General features: G+C 41.5%; 1 protein-coding gene across 2 annotated transcripts in view; it reads right to left on the reverse strand.

The window, feature by feature from the left end:
- The window catches only part of LOC105487137 (F-box and WD repeat domain containing 2), a 35,089-nt gene that overhangs the window by 7,526 nt on the left and 10,225 nt on the right, over nucleotides 1–17,338 (reverse strand). For both annotated transcript variants that reach the window (XM_011750446.2, XM_071078252.1), the window contains 4 exons: nucleotides 12,182–12,376; nucleotides 9,931–10,064; nucleotides 6,155–6,241; nucleotides 4,775–4,944 (listed from right to left, as the gene is read on the reverse strand). In XM_011750446.2, coding sequence (XP_011748748.1) covers nucleotides 4,775–4,944; nucleotides 6,155–6,241; nucleotides 9,931–10,064; nucleotides 12,182–12,376 — 586 coding nt within the window. The remainder of the gene's footprint in view (nucleotides 1–4,774; nucleotides 4,945–6,154; nucleotides 6,242–9,930; nucleotides 10,065–12,181; nucleotides 12,377–17,338) is intronic.

Below are 17,338 nucleotides of genomic sequence, written 5' to 3' on the forward strand. Positions count from 1 at the left end.
CAGTGGCGCGATCTCGGCTCACTGCAAGCTCCGCCTCCCGGGTTCATGCCATTCTCCTGCCTCAGCCTCCCGAGTAGCTGGGACTACAGGCGCCCGCCACCATGCCCGGCTAATTTTTTGTATTTTTAGTAGACACGGGGTTTCACCGTGTTAGCCAGGATGGTCTCGATCTCCTGACTTCATGATCCACCCACCTCAGCCTCCCAAAGTGCTGGGATTACAGGCGTGAGCCACCGCGCCCGGCAATTTTTGTATTTTTAGTAGAGACGGGGTTTCACCATATTGGCGAGATGGTCTCTATCTCTTGACCTCGTGATCCGCCCACCTCGGCCTCCCAAAGTGCTGGGATTACAGGCGTGAGCCACCGCGACCGGCAATTTTTGTATTTTTAGTAGAGACGGGGTTTCACCATATTGGTAAGATGGTCTCGATCTCTTGACCTCGTGATCTGCCCACCTTGGCCTCCCAAAGTGCTGGGATTACAGGCGTGAGCCACCAGGCCTGGCATGTTATCTCAATCCTCATAATGCAGTTAGGTAGAGGTATTCTCTCCACTATATTAGTAAATAAGACTAAAACATCTTGCTATGAGTCATATAGCTAACACGATGCAGGCCTAGCAAATGTTTTCCGAGTATTATAGGTGCTGAGTGCTGGCTGGGCCCTGGAAAGAGATAAGCAAGATAGTCTTTGCCCCTTAGAAAGGGAGGGCATAGCATATAACCGCCAGAGTATGTGAGAATATGCTGAGCACAAACACTCCAACGGATATAACGGGAGTATCAAGGAATGAGCAAACCTTTCTGCCTTTTATCAGCTGGACCTGGAAGAATATTTTTTCTCTTTCTTGAAGAAGAAATGCAACTGGGCAATATGGATTGAGAGAATACTGAAAGCCTGTCTAAATTTTACAAATTCTCTCTCATGCGCATGTGGTTCTCTTATAGTTAATATCTGAAAAAAAAAAGTCTATGATACTAAGATACTAAGAATATCAACATACATCACTTCTATGAAACTAAGAAAATAGTTAACAGGTGCTGGCCCCTGCTTGAAAAGCAGTCAGAGAACAAGTTCACCCTCCTAGATTGAAAAAGGAAGAAACTTCTGCTAAAAGAGGTAGCCATTTAGATGACATGTTTGAGAACATCCAAAATCAATCACTGAACACTCCCTATGGCGTGAGCCTTTGTAAACAGGTTTACAAGATGGGAGTCTGATCCCAGGGAAAGCAGTAAGTTCAGATGACCTTGAAGTAAAGGGGAAACAAAGGTCCCAATATGTGTGCTCCAGTGAGTTACAACTGATAACTCATCCATCATTTTCTACTTAGATGACTCATGTTCATTCACTCAACAAATATTTACTAAGAGCCTAAAGTGAGCTAGCCAATGCTGGTACCAGGATTTCGGTAGCGAGTAAGACAAAGTTCCTCACACTCAAACTATCCAAAACTGAATTTCCTAGTCAAATCTGTTTTTTCTATTTCTTTACTTGCTCATTCACCCAGGTGCTCAAGCTAGGAAACGTGGCAACCATCCAATTCTCCTCCTCCTCAAATCACAAATTCAGTCACCAAGCTCTATGGATTATATGCCCTAAATTTTTCTAATTTATTCACTACTATCTGCACTACCACACCTCTAGTCCAAGACACCATCTTTTGCCTGCACTGTTGCCAACAGCTTTCTACTGATCTCCCCACATCTACTCACTCCCTTTGAATCAGTTAACCTCACATACAACCTGATCTGTTACCACCTTGTTTCAACTTCTAAACTCTTTGATGGTTCCTTATTGTGCCCCCATCTTTAGTCACACTGAGGCATTTAAGGAATTTCCTTCAATTTCTCAAATGTACCTGAGGCTCCTTTAACCTCAGGGCCTTTGAACGGAGTAGTGTCTCAGTCTAAAATTCCTCACTGTACATCCACTCCTGGTACTTAGTTAAGGCATTTATACTCATCCTTTAGAGCTCAGCCCAAATGTCTCTTCCTCTTAGAAGCCTTCCCTTAGTCCACAAACTAGGCAGAGCCTCAAAGTACTCCATACTAGGCTCCTCTTAACCCAACCATTAAACAAACTGTTTGCAATTAGCTATTTAACATCAGTCTTCCCCCTCCTGCTGATCATTAATCTCCCTGAGTTTGGTAAGTACTTCTTATGCTTCCCAATGCATACCACAATGCCTGACACAAAGGTGGGTGCTCAATAAATATCTAAAGAATAAAGTAGTGGTGAAATAAACAGAGGCAAATGCAAATTCCTACAAAAGAGATCTAAAGGAGGCTAGGAAGCCAGCCATGGTGGCTCATGCCTGTAATCCCAGTACTTTGGGAGGCCGAGGTGGTTGGATCACTTGAGGTCAGGAGTTTGAGACCAGCCTGGCCAACAGGATGAAACCCCACCTCTACTAAAAAAAAATACACAAAATTAGCTGGGCGTCGTGGCAAGTGCCTGTAATTCCAGCTACTCAGGAGGCTGAGGCAGGAGAATCGCTTGAACCTGGGAGGCGGAGGTTGCAGTGAGCCGAGATCACACCACTGCACTAGAGCCTGGGTGACAAAGTGAGACTCTGTAAAGGAGGCTAGGAAAAACAAATAGGAAGTCTGGTAGGTCCCCATCATAACAGAAACACAAAAAATAGGTGGCTACCGAGTTAGGGCTTAAGATCTGTGAAGATGAGCTGATTCCAAAGACTGAACCACAAATACGTTGCAGAATAGAGCACAGGTCTTGACAGGTTTGTGGCTTTCACTTTGATCACTTTAGAAATGGAACCGGACATCCCTGCTGTGCAGAGTCTGGGTCCTTGAACCTAAGTAACCTTACATGCTGTAGAGATAACCTAACTCAAACAATCACATCATATCTCAGACTTATTGAGTAACATGCTGTTATTTGTGCTTTGCTTCTTTTCAATTAGCTTCAAAGCTAAGTAGCCCTACCTGGTCCTAGCAATAGAGGTCAGAGGATTTGTAGTAGGTTTCAATAGAGGTTGGTTTATTTGTGTTTGGGAGGAAAAAAACAGACACAAGACAGATTATTTTCGGAGAAAAAATCTGAACCTGGCAATTCCTACCAGCAAACAATCCTGCAGGTTTATTATTTAAAACTATTATTCAAACACTAAAAACAGAACTTTCATCTAGGACTCTAGATAGTCTCTATATGCCACTCCAAGTCAGAAGCATACATGAGAAAGCAGATGTGGGACCAAATTAAACCCTTTAGAGATGCTAAGCATTAAAACAACTATGACATCTCTAGCCCACCTTGCCTTTGCACCTTCCCTCCTAAAATTTTCATTAAAAATAAAAACAATATTAAACTACCAAAGATGTGATTTTCCCATGGTGATTACTTGAATATTTTGCTTTGCAAAATATCAAATTCTTTCAAAACTTTATTTTCCCCCGTTTCTGATGTCCCTGGCTTTCTGGTACCGTAAGTATATGCCTATTGGATAATCCAGCCATGCATGAATGGACGCATGTTGGAATAAAGTGAGAAGTGGAATGCTGGGCAAGGCCCCTACCCTGTCTCAGCTTCAGTGTCCCCATCTACAAGAGGAAAAGCTTAAACAGATGTTTTCTAGGAAAGGTTTCAGTCTTTTTTCTCAAAGCATAAATATCAATCATTTCTATAACTGATTCTGACACCTCTGAAACCTAACTGGTTAGAAATGTTGGTCTGACTCCAGGAAGGCATAAATGGGGTTTTAACTTTGTGATCAGAGAGATGCGGCCCACCAAAGTTTTGTAGTTACTGTGATCAGATCCACACAAGCTGACCTCAAATAGTCATGCATAAAAACAATTAAGAGAATGTTCAATTTTCTGTACTCCTCCAAGTCCTGAACCATGCTATGGGATGCTAACTTTGTGAGTTGTTATTAGTAAGTGTGTGCACAATAGGTGTGAAGTACAGTAGGTTAAACAAATTCAAACAGGTTTCTTCATATGGGGCCTCTCAGACTTAAATTATTAATAAAGATCTGCCAGGTGGTGTACTAGGTCCTCATCACAAGCATTTCATTTAATAGTCACTTTACAGATGACGAAATTGAGCTAGAGAGGAGTTAAGAAAGTTACACAAAATCACACAGCCCATCAGAGATGGCACCATGTCTTAAACGAAGGCTTGTCTATCAGCAAAGTTCTCTTAATGACTACATGGCACTGGCTTCCATCAGCCCCAAACATGCTAACAGATATTGTCAATTTCCAAGAGGAGCCTATTGTATGCAGTGAATCACAAAATTATTTGTCTATGGACTGCTGCTTATTTATTTCTTTGGAGGGAAACCCTGCACATTTTATTTTTCTCTAAGTATCTCTGTCTTTCTACTAGTCAACAGAAGGTCACTTGATGCCTAGATGCCACTAAAGTTTAACCAAGTTTGTAAAACAATGCAGAATTTCAACTGAATATGAAGTAGAACTTAAAATATTAGAACTTATGGAGATCTAAAAGGTCTTTTCATCCACACCCCTCATTTTCCAGAAAAGCATGTTAAATATGAAAGAAGTGGCTCATGACTCACACAGTCAGGCAGGGGGCGTTCCAGTATGTAACTCTTTTTCATGTGCTTACTTCCTCTAAAATATTTTTCCTGAGATGTTCAGTATATATAACCTTGTTTACAAGTGATACAGTAAACATTTCATAAAAGCCAGCTACTGACTGGTAGATCCAAACATTTATTCTTGTCTTTCCTACCGAACTACAGCAGGCTTTCAAAGGTAAAGCGTGAGGTCAAAGTAAACATTACCTGAGAATATCATAACTAGCAAAGTCCCACTGGTAGAGACCAAGTGCTGAACTGCAGACAATGTATTTCCCATCAAAATGCAGTCTTGGCTGCAGGCAGATGCTTCTATCCTCAGAGACAGACAATGTCTTTAAGCACTTGCAGTTGATTTCTCTCCCAATTGGCCAAATCTACAGAAAAAGAAAATGAGGAAAGATGAGAGATCACATCACTACAGAAAAGCTTGTCCTTAAAATGGTCTGTGTTTGCTGAAGTCAGATAGAAAGTGAAGTATACTGGAAAGACCACAGGCTTTATAGCCAAGAATCACAGGTTCAAGTCTTAATTATCCTGTGCAATCTTGGGTAAAATTATTTAATCTCTCTTAACTCCAGCTCCTGCAATGAAGATAATGCCTATCACATGGGACAGTTTAAAAGATCCAATAATGGGCCAGGCACGGTGGCTCACGCCTGTAATCCCAGCACTTTGGGAGGCCAAGGCAGGTGGATCACTTGAGGTCAGGAGTTCAAGATCAGCCTGGCCAATATGGTGAAACCGTGTCTCTACTAAAAATACAAAAATTAGCCAGGCGTGGTGGTGGGTGCCTGTAATCCCAGCTACTTGGGAGGCTGAGGCACGAGAATCACTTCAACCCGGGAGGCAGAGGTTGCAGTGAGCAAAGATTCCACCACTGCACTCCAGCCTGGGTGACAAAGCAAGACCCTATCTCAGAAAAAGAAAAAAAAAAAAAAGAGAGAGAGATGCAATAAGAATGTGAGAGTGCTTTGTGAACTCTTTGCAATTCATTACAATAAATGAGTATTTATGTTTTCATAGTTCAGATCTAAGAATTAAGGACGGTAGGAGACATGTAAGAAAGTATTAAGAATGGGCTGGGCTTGGTGGCTCATGCCTGTAATCCCAGCACTTTGGGAGGCCAAGGCAGGTGGATCACAAGGTCAGGAGTTTGAGACCAGCCTGGCCAATATGGTGAAATCCCATCTCTACTAAAAATACAAAAATACCCAGCTACTCGGGAGGCTGAGGCGGGAGAATCGCTTGAACCCAGGAGGCAGAGGTTGCAGAGAGCCAAGATTACGCCACTGCACTCCAGCCTGGGCAATAGAGCAAGACTCTGTCTCGAAAGAAAAAAAGAATTAAGAATAAGCTGAACATAAATTTATGTGAATTTCGTTTTCATCTACAAATCCAAGTTAAGAAACTACATAGGACATAGAGCTAGCAAATCATCTCTTCTTCCAGTGGGTTTAAAATGGCTTGGACTAAGACATTCCCCCTCCTCTTCCCAGAATGTTTACCCTTTGCCATACCACTTTAATTTTCTTATGTTTTCCAGTTTTTCTTTAACGAAGCAAATTAATGGAGAAAAAAACTCACCTTAATCTCATATTTGTCTGCACTTAAGAGGATGTAGTCTCCAGGACTGTGCAAGAGAGACTTGACTTTGCACTTCTGCAAAACTACCTGCAAATGTAAACCATGTTACGGAAAGATCCTTTTAATGATTCTCCTACAACGATTTTATTCTTTAAATTAAAATATGAAAATGAGCTTAAAATATGCTAGAATAGCTAAGCCATAGCTCATTACCAAATTAACCTCTGCTAAACATTTTACTATTCTCTGTTATTAGCAGTATCTAAGTGTCTAATGTTAGCCAGATGAGGTGGCTCACGCCTATAATCCCAGTGAGTCGGAAGGCTGAGGTGGGAGGATTGCTTGAGCTCAGGAGTCGGAGGATGCAGTGAGCTATGATTGCACCACTGCACTCCAGCCTGGGCAACAGAGCAAGACCACAACGCTTTAAAAAAAAAAAAAAAAAACTGTCTAAACATTGGCAACATTTAATCTTAGCATTCATCTAGAAGCAAACATTAGGACTGATTTTTAAAAATTATAAAATGTTACTTAAGAGAAGGAACAGAAAAGAAAAAAGCCCATAGACACTGAAGTAGACGCAAATGATCTGCTTTCACAACCATGTGAATCATAAACGAAAAAGCACTGGACTTGGCACCAGAATCTGTCACACACTGACTTTATTTATTTATTTATTTTGAGACGGAGTCTCACTCTGTCGCCCAGGTTGGAGTGCAGTGGCCGGATCTCAGCTCACTGCAAGCTCCGCCTCCCGGGTTCATGCCATTCTCCTGCCTCAGCCTCCCGAGTATCTGGGACTCCAGGCGCCCACCACCTCACCCGGCTACTTTTTTGTATTTTTTTTTTTAGTAGAGATGGGGGGTCACCGTGTTCGCCAGGATGGTCTCGATCTCCTGACCTCGTGATCCGCCAGTCTCGGCCTCCCAAAGTGCTGGGATTACAGGCTTGAGCCACCGCGCCGGCTACATGCTGACTTTATAACCCTGGCCAAGACCATCTAAACTTGGCCAGTTTCCTGATCTTTAAAATAGGAGACAAGCACCTATTATCCTACCTCATTTAATTACAGTAAAGATAAAATAACAATGTAAATTATAGTAGTAACATAATAAAAGCTAACATTCCGTTAGCACTTGAGATAGTTTATAAACATCAGGTTCTAGCTAATTTTGTAATCAATTAGCCTAAGGTGAGAGGGGAAGCAGGGTTCATTCATTCAGAAGTCTGGATTGCAGACTCAACTGAAACAGACCAATTACTAAGTATCAGGCACCTTGCTGGGTGCTGTCCCAACATTTCATTTCATGTTCACAGGAACATTTAGCAGATGATACAACTCAGGTCCTGAAGGAGGAGTAACTTGTCCAAGACATCACCATCAGTATCCTAGCCCCAATCAACTGTGTTTTCCACAACACCAAACTGCCTTACACTATATAGCTTTTCTATGTAAAAAGTTAATGTGGGCTAGGCACAGTGTCTCATGCCTATAATCCCAGCACTTTGGGAGGCTGAGGAGGGAGGACTGCTTGAGGCCAGGAGTTCAAGACCAGCCTGGGCAACACAGCAAGAACCCATCTCTACAAAAAAAATTTTTAATTAGCTGCCAGGCACGGTGTCTCACGCCTGTAATCTCAGCATTCTGGGAGGCCGAGGTGGGTGAATCACCTGAGGTCAGGAGTTCAAGACCAGCCTGGCCAACACAGTGAAACCCCGTCCCTACTAAAAACAAAAAATTAGCCAGGCATGGTGGTGGGCGCCTGTAATCCCAGCTACTCGGGAGGCTGAAGCAGGAGAATCACTTGAACCCAGGAGGTGGATGTTGCAGTGAGCTGAGATCGTGCCATTGCACTCAGCCTGTATAACAAGAGCGAAACTCCATCTCAAAAAAAAAAAAAAAAAAAAAAAATAGCTCGGTGTGGTGGCACATGGCTGTAGTGCTAGCTACTCAGGAGACTGACGTGGGAGGATCACTTAAGCCTGGGGATTTGAAGTTGCAAAGAGCTATGATCATGCCACTGTACTCCAGCCTGGGCAACAGAGTGAGACCCTGTCTGTATTACAACAACAAATGAAGAAAAAAAGAAAAAACTTAATGTGCCCAATACATAATAATGGTCTTACAAACTACTCTCCATTTAGCCCCATGTATTTCAAAACAAAGATATAATCATCCACCCCATCTAAAACCCACCAATCACCTCTGATTCTTCTTCATTTCCCACAGTGAATCTGCAAGTCCAGGTGGCTTTCCCTTAGACATATCCTTTATGGGTGTCCTTTTCATTACTGCCAGCCAAATCTAAGTTATGGGCATCTTTTGCTTAGACTACTGCCAAAGCCTAAATGGTCACCCTGTATCCACTTGTGCCCAACTCTAGTTCATTCTTCATTCAGCAGTTAATTTTCTTAAAACATAGATCGCATCAGACACTTGCTCAGAACTTGTAGATTGCTTCCTAGTACACTTCTGATGATATCCACCATACTTACTGTGGCCTCATAAATCATACAGGATGACCACCTCTCTGCCCATCTCCCCAACTACAGCATGGCTCCACTGGCTTATGTCCAGGTCATCAAATGTTCCAAGTTCTTTCCACTCCCTGGGCCTGTGCATATACTGCACCTTCTGAAACAATCTTTCAGCTACTCTTTCTACAGCTATCTCCTATTTATTCTTCATGTCTAACCCCCTTCTCAAAAAGCTTTCTCTGAACTAATTACTTTCCTAGACCGTTTTTTTTTTTTTTTAAAGAGTCTCACTTTGTCGCCTAAGCTGGAGTGCAGTGGCACGATCTTGGCTCACTGCAACCTCCGCCTCCCAAGCTTCAAGTTAATTCTCATGTCTCAGCCTCCTGAGTAGCTGGGATTACAGGCACTTACCACTACACCAGGCTAATTTTTGTACTTTTAGTAGTGACGGGGTTTCACCATGTTGGCCAGGCTGGCCTCGAACTCTTGGGCTCAGGAGATCCACCCACCTTGGCCTCCCAAAGTGCTAGGATTACAGGAGTCAGCCACCGTGCCCAGCCCCAGACTGTCTTACAGAACACTGTACTGATCCTTCACAAACCACCACAATTTGAAATGATATATTTACCCATGAAATTGTTTAAAAAAACTATTTCTCCTATTAGACTATCATCCACAGGGTAAGGCCTGGATCTATTTTGCTTACTGTTTCCTCAGCCCCCTCATAGAATGGCATAGTAAGCTCAAGAAAAGTGCTTCTGCATGGTATATCCATTATTAATACTGCATTTGATCCTCACAACAACCTTGTTTTAAAGAAAAAAGAAAACATTACAATATTTTACTAAAGATCCCGTACAGTTTTCTTTGTCCTACTTCTTGTAAGCATTATTTTTTCAAAATGAAAATTGCTTGCCTGATTAAAAAAGAAACATGTTTATTCTAAAGGGGAAAATGCACCCACAACCCCACCAGAAATACCAACCTTCAACATTTTGATGCATGAACACATTAAGAAACCAGTATCACACTCCACATACTTTTTTTGTATGTAACCTGTTTTATTTGCCCACTCTATCCACCTAATATATTGTGGGCATCTTTCCATGTCCGTAAGTCATTTATTTGTTAACTATTAAGTACCTTCCTACTTGCTGGTCACGGTTGTATACCATCATGCTTTGTAGCTACAGCAATTCCATCCTATGACTCACCTAACACTTACAAGGCAGTATCTACCATCCTCCACTCCCTCCCTCAAAAAGCCTGACAAGAAGATTTCTTCTAAGTCTTCCTACCTTGGTGACCCATTCCGTGTGCCCGGTGAGTGTGTTCAGGCATGTCCCAGCAGATAAAGCCCATACTTTCACAGTGAAGTCTGCAGAGCCGCTCACCAAGACATCCAGCTCATCATTGTAGTCCACGCTAAATACTAGTGCATATAATTACACAAAGTTAAAACATGTCTCTGTCAGTGGGTCTTTTATAAGAGAGTTCAATAATGTTTATTTTCCCTAGCTGCCCAATTAATTTCCCAACCAGAGACACTGTAAGAATGGTGCTATTCAACTAGCAATTTTATGATAAAAATATTTCAAAATTCTTACTATTATAGCTATTATTCTAAGGTGGAAAGTCCTAGGAATAATACAATCTCTTTTATTTGTGGTAGCTACAGTGAGAGGCAAAACAAGTGTTAGAGATAATGGCATTCCTTCTTAGGACTGCCTGCCTGATACTACATCATACTTTATTTAATTTATGCAGGAAAACAAAAAGGACACGGTCCTACTCTAATACACACTAACAGTAAGACAAACTATAAAGAATGGAAGCTGCAAAACAGCACCCAGACTCAATAAAACCCAATGTAAAGAGAGAAAAAACAAAACAAAAACAAGGATCTCAAAGGTCAGATTAAGCCATTAACTCAAAAGTGTCTGAATTTCTTCACAGCTGTATCTCCAGCACCAAAAACAGTATTTGCAGTATCGTGAGTACTCAAATATTTGTTTTCAAATGTATACCAAGTTCTAAAGGAACATTAGGGACCCAGAAATGGAAGACACTGATTCTTCCTTTAAGGAACTCAGTCTAAGTAGGGAGTAGAGGAGGAAGCCCAGAAAATATAAATGTTTACCTCTTGCTAGGGAAACATCAAGGAGAAAGACTAACTCTGCCCAGGGGTATCAGGGAGGACTTCAGGGAAGAGGCGATATTGGAGATGGGCCCTGAAGGATGAGTAGAGTTTATCAAGGAAAGAAAAAAGAATACTGCAGGCAGAGGGAATAGTAAAGGTATGAAGTTAAGAAAAACCTCGGCAATGTCTAGGCAACAGTAATAAAAATTTTTAGAGCAGGGTTCTCAAAGTTGATCGGGAATAAAATCACCTGGAAGTCATGGTACATCTTAACATTGTGGAACATAACACTCCGTTTAACATATACTTCCATACATACATGCACCTTCGAATATTAATTTCTGAACAAGTTGTAGCAGACAGCAAAGACTGAAGAAGAGTATATAGGAGGACAAATAAAACGAAGCAAAAAAATATGTGTTTTTATTAGCATAATGGCTACTTCTACTTCAAAGAATCACTAAGCACCAGGTACAGTGCAAGTAATTCCAGTCACATGGGTGAACAAGACAGATAAGATCACTGTCCTTATGGAGTTTAGTCTGGTGGGGAAGCAAGATCATATTTGTATAAGTGGTCTACAGTAGTACAAGTTACTGGGAAACAGAGGGACCCAACCTGTTAAGGGAGTTTTGGAAGGCTGCTCATAAACGTAATGCTTGACATTACAGACTATGACTCTCAGAGGCTAAAGCAGTGGGTAAATGGGGGAAAGGAAGAAGGGAGCTGCTACACAAGAGGCTGGGAAATAGCTCAATTTCTACACAAAGCCTCCCCGACCAAAAAAAGAACAGCAACAGAGAGAGAAGCTCAAATCTCAAGGCTATATTCAAATGACCAGTTTTTGCAAAATAAGGCTGCTGTACATTAGGAAACATTCAGGTATGTTTTTTTCACCTTATCTCTAGGTGGCAGCTTGCTTTAATCAACTGTCAACCAAGTTCCAACTGGATGTAATCTGCGTAGACCACACAATCTAGGAACCACCATCACACCAAAGAATTTTCAGCGCTAATGCTACAAATAAAGTGGAATTTACACGAGTAGGATTTACTCAATTTAGAGGTATGGAATCTGATAAAAGCAAAGGGACAGACTGTTCAACAGGATATAAATGAAACAGGAGTGGGGAGAGAGAGAATGAGAGAGAGCGAGACAGAATGAAAACTACCCTTCCCACCAGAAGGGTACATTCACAGAAGAAAGCAAGAAAAAGCAAAACTGGGTAAAACATTCCAAATAAGAGTAACTAGAATAAAGGGAAATGACTGCAGTGACTAAGAAAGAGGGTTGAAAAAAGCAGGTTAAATTAAAATAATAATAATAATAATAAAGCATTTCACATTCTTAGCTCCTGGCTTAAAAGGATGAGGCTAAGTTGTAAAAACCCTTGAAAAAGGGCAACCCACCCGCCCCCGTGTGCCCCCGAAAGTGCTGGGTCCTGGCTCCGGAACTCCATTCCCAGCAAGCCACAGTGTTGTCAAAGGAGCCTGTCACAAGCTTCTGTTCATCAAACTTCACCGCTGCACAAGTGTGGGTCTGGATGCCATAAACGCACTGCCCTGTGCTCACATCCCACAGCTTTGCAGACAAGTCATCTGACCCTTCAAGAGAAAAACAGGGAGGTTAATAAGAAAACAGACACACTAAAGAAGGAAAATCAATCCCAAAATCATGGTGTTCTTCAAGAACGTTAATGGTCCCCTCCTCTGGCACTCTACTGCTGAGGAAACCAAAGCATGGAGAGAGTAACACAACTTGCTCAGAGTCACCACAAAGGAGTCAAAAGCACTAGGACAGAATCCAAGCTTTTTGGGTGAGACACTTTCCCTTAACCCTCCAGGCTACAGAAGGGCATTAGACTAAAGCATCCCTTGGTGCTTCCACTTGAAAAATGTCATAAATCCTTGGCTATCATGAGCTCTCTGATTTGACTTCAGATAGATGGGTATTACACATGACTGCATGTTTACATTTGCATGCTTGTCCATTACCCAACAGTTCTGAACAAATAAGGATTGTTAAATAGTAAAGGTGTCTGGTGAAACACATTCCATTCTCAGGCAAGTCAAAGACAAACCTCAGAGCATGGGCTAACTTCTGCAAAAGCTAACTGCGAATTGCTCCAGCCATCTCAAAATATGTGAAGGAAGAAACCTCAAGGAAAACCTGGGATAAATTATCCCCGGACATTCACAACTCAACGAACAGTTTGTAAAGCCTCAAAATCCTGTAGGGAAAAGTTGGCCTTGTTTCTGCCTGATGAAAATTCTATACTAATCATGGTGACAATTCAGGACTTTAAGTTTAAAATCTTAATGATTAATTCATTCTCACAACGACCCTTTAATAAGGCTCAACAAATAAAGACATTTTTGAGAATCCACCAGTATAGTCACTATGATAATGGCACAGTATCCTAGGAAAGCACCAAATGACCAACTTTTAAAAAGCTGAAATGACTAAATAAAGCCAGCCACAATTCCACCTTTAGTCAAGAACCACTGTTTGAGACAACGGAAAAATAGCCATCACTTACAAAAAAGCTAGAGTATGAATATTAAACTTGGAAAACTATGACAGCACACTGAAATAAAGACTGTATTTATTGTCACTTTGCTATTTAGACCGTTTCCTTCTGTATAAAAAGGGATAGGACTTGGTTCTCAATGGCCATGTGAGACAGCTGAATCATCTGGGAAGCTTCATCAAAACGCACAGGCAGGTCCCTATTTTCAGCGAGTCTAACTTGGGAACATCTGAGGCAGGGTCCAACAATCTTAAAACGTTTGCCAGGTGATTCTAACTCATTAGCAATATTTTGAGAGCCAATGGTCTAGAACGGTGCTATCCAACAGAAAATATAATGCAAATTGCATATATAATTTAAAATGTCCTAATAGTTACATTAAAAAAATAATGTTGGGCCAGGTGCAGTGGTTCACGCCTGTAATCCCAGCACTTTGGGAGGCCAAGGCAGGCGTACTGCCTGAGCTCAGGAGTTCAAGACCATTGTGAAACCCTGTCTCTACTAAAACACAAAAAATCAGCTGGGCATGATGGCATGCGCCTGTAGTCCCAGCTACTCAGGAGGCTGAGGCATGAGAATCGCTTGAGCTCGGGAGGCAGAGGTTGCAATGAGCTGAGATCACGCCACTGCACTCCAGCTTGGGCTACAGAGTGACTCCATCTCAAAAAAAAAAAAAAAGAAATGCTGGCCAACCTGGCAAAACCCCGTCTCCACTAAAAAAAATACAAATATTAGCCAGGCATGACGGCGTACGCGTGTGGTCCCTGCTACTCAGGAGGCTGAAGCAGGAGAATCACTTGAACCCGGGAGGAGGTTGTAGTGAGCCAAGATCACACCACTGCACTCCAGCCTGGGCCACAGAGCGAGACTGTCTCAAAAAAAAAAAAAAAAGAAATGTATTAAAATAATTGAATGTGTTTTATTTAACTCAGTATGTCAAAAAATGTCATTTGAACATGTAATCAATACAAATATTGAGATTTTTATATTCTTTTACATTGTAAGTCTTTGAAACCCAGTATTTCACACCTCCATCTGGACTAGCCACAGCTCAAGTACTGAAAAACTACATGGCGCTAGTAGCTACTGTACCAGAGAGCATAAGCCTGGATAGTCTTTAAGGCCTTCAGCTTAGGCATGTTATGACTGTATTCCTAAGGAGCTAGAGTAGGAAAGGAAATCATTTTAGGTCCTTTATAAGCTTGGTTTTGGTTACCAGTATTCAACTGGGGTCTCATTCATTCATTCAACATATATTTATAGAACTTCTGTGTCAGGCCGGACTCTTGTTCTCATGGCACTCAGTCTACTTGGGAAGACAAAAAGGCTAAACAAGCAATAATAATTCAGCATAGTAGGTGGTAGGCACTACAAAAGCCCATAGCAAATACAAGGAACAGAGCCTCCATTGAGTTTATGACCATGCTCTAACATGTAAGTGGACATGCCTTAGGAGCTGGCATGATTGGCTCTTCAACTACACTCTTCTTCTGTTTCTAAGCTGCGCTTTGGTATAAGACTATTTGAAGAAAGAATTTCATGGCTTTAAAAAAAAAAAAAAAAACCTTAAAAGTTTTAACTAATTTAAATCTAAAGGATGAATAAGTTAGCCAGGACAAAACAAAACAAAAGGAATAGTATATACCAAAACTTATTCTGTAAAAGGCCTGATAGTAAGTATTTCAGACTTTGACCTATTGAGTTGTAATTACTCTCTTCTGCTGGATTTGGCCCACAGTCCACAGTTTGCCAATCCCTGGTATTATATACCTATTAAATCAACTATTAAATATCTCTGTATACAACACAAAAATTATTGAAAAGGAACTGGGATCAATTCATAAAGAACTATTTGGAATCACTCAAAAACCATCTAGGAGGTATGTACAATGCTTGTCAAAAAGCACAGCCTAAAACATGAACACTGATTATGAAAATAGTTCAGTCTGACTGCAAACAGTGGCAAGGTTTGGCTGCAGAACTGGGTTAGGAAGATGTTTAACTATGACCTTACTTGGATTTCAGAAAGATCACTATAGCTATATCATGGAAAAAGGTTTAAAGGGGGGAAAACTAGAGGCAGGAAGGCAGTTAAAAACCAGGAGAGAGGACAAACAAAATGTGACACATACAGGGAATACACACACACACACACACACACACACACACACACACAATGGAATATTATTCGGCCTTAAAAAAGGAATAAAATTGGCCGGGTGTGGTGGCTCATGCCTGTAATCCCAACACCTTGGGAGGCTGAGATGGAAGGATCACCTGAGGTCGGGAGTTTGAGACCAGCCTGACCAACATGGAGAAACCCCGTCTCTACTAGAAATACAAAAATTAGCTGGGCGTGGTGGCGCATGCCTATAATCCCAGCTACTTGGGAGGCTGAGGCAGAAGGATCACTTGAACCCGGGAGGCAGAGATTGCGGCGAGCCAAGATGGCGCCACTGCACTCCAGCCTAGGCAAAAAGTGCAAAACTTCATCTCAAAAAAAAAAAAAAGGAATAAAATTCTGACACATTATGATATGAGGGAACCTTGAAGACATCATGCTAAGTGAACTAAGCTAGCCACAAAAGAACAAATACCGTATGATTCCACTAATATTAGGTTCCTAGAATAGTCAAATTCATAGAAAGTAGAATGGTGGGCTGGGCATGGTGGCTCACGCCTGTAATCCCAGAACTTTGGGAGGCCAAGGCTGGTGGATCACCTGAGGTCAGGAGTTCAAGACCAGCCTGGCCAATATGGTGAAACCTCGTCTGTACTAATCCCATACAAAAATCAGCCGGACACGGTGGTGCACGCCTGTAATCCCAGCTACTTGGGAGGCTGAGGCAGGAGAATCGCTTGAACCTGGGAGGTGAGGTTGCAGTGAGCCAAGATTGAGCCATTGCACTCCAGCCTGGGCGACAGATGGAGACTGTCAAAAAAAAAAAAAAAGAAAAAAAAAGAAAAAGAAAAGAAAGGTGGTTTTGCCACAGGTTGTTGGGGAAGGGGCATGGGCAATGTTTAGCTAATAGAGTTTAGGCTGGGCATGGTGGCTCATGCCTGTAATCCCAACACTTTGGAAGGCTGAGGTAGGAAGATCATTTGAGCCCAGGAGTTCAAGACCATCCTGGGAAACATGGTGAGGCCCCATCTCTACAAAAATACAAAAATTAGCTGGGCGTGGTGGCGCACACATGTAGTCCCAGCTACCTGGGAGGCCAAAGTGGGAGAATCGCTTGAGCCCAGGAGGTAGAAGTTGCAGTGAGCCAAGATTGTGTCACTGTACTCCAACCACTCCAATCTGGGGTACAGAGTGAGACCTCGTCTCAAAAGAAACCCCCCCAAAAACAAAAAAAATTGGATACAGTTTAACTATATAGTGTATTATATACTGTTTATATAGTTAACACTGTATAGTGTTTAACTGATACTGTTTTAGTTTGGGAAGATGTAAAGTTCTGGAAATGGACAGTGGTGATGATTGCACAACAATGTAACGTACTTAATGGCACTCAACTGTATGCTTTAAAATGGTTAAAATGGTAAATTTTATGTTACGTATGTTTTAGCACAATTTGCAAAAAAAAAAAAAAAAAAAAAAAAGATTATCCAAACTAATTATTTAAACTAGTTGTTATAGGAAAACATTGTGCCATTCAGTTTTACCCCCTAAAAAAAAATAAAAAAATAATCAGGTTGAGTCAAGTTCCATTTTACAGTGATGCAAGTCTACTCCTGAGAATCCTTTAGGAGCCACTGTTCTCTGCTCCTTTCTGGCTTTATGTCAGCCTCCCCTCTGGACTCCCATTTGCTGCACTGGCTAACCCAACATGTTTTCAAAGAGGTCACCAGTGATGCAGCATAGAGGTGAAAGAGGACTAAAGAAATGTAGACTCTTACACTGCATGAAAGAAAAAAAATCCCACCCCATTCAATATCTTAAAAATCTGAATAATACTTAAAAAAAAAAATCAGACTATTTCACAAAACTCTAGATTTCAGGCTTCTCTTGAAAAGTCAGATCTAACAACTCTTA

The sequence above is a fragment of the Macaca nemestrina genome, chromosome 14, assembly GCF_043159975.1.
Source record: "Macaca nemestrina isolate mMacNem1 chromosome 14, mMacNem.hap1, whole genome shotgun sequence".
Lineage (NCBI taxonomy): Eukaryota > Metazoa > Chordata > Mammalia > Primates > Cercopithecidae > Macaca > Macaca nemestrina.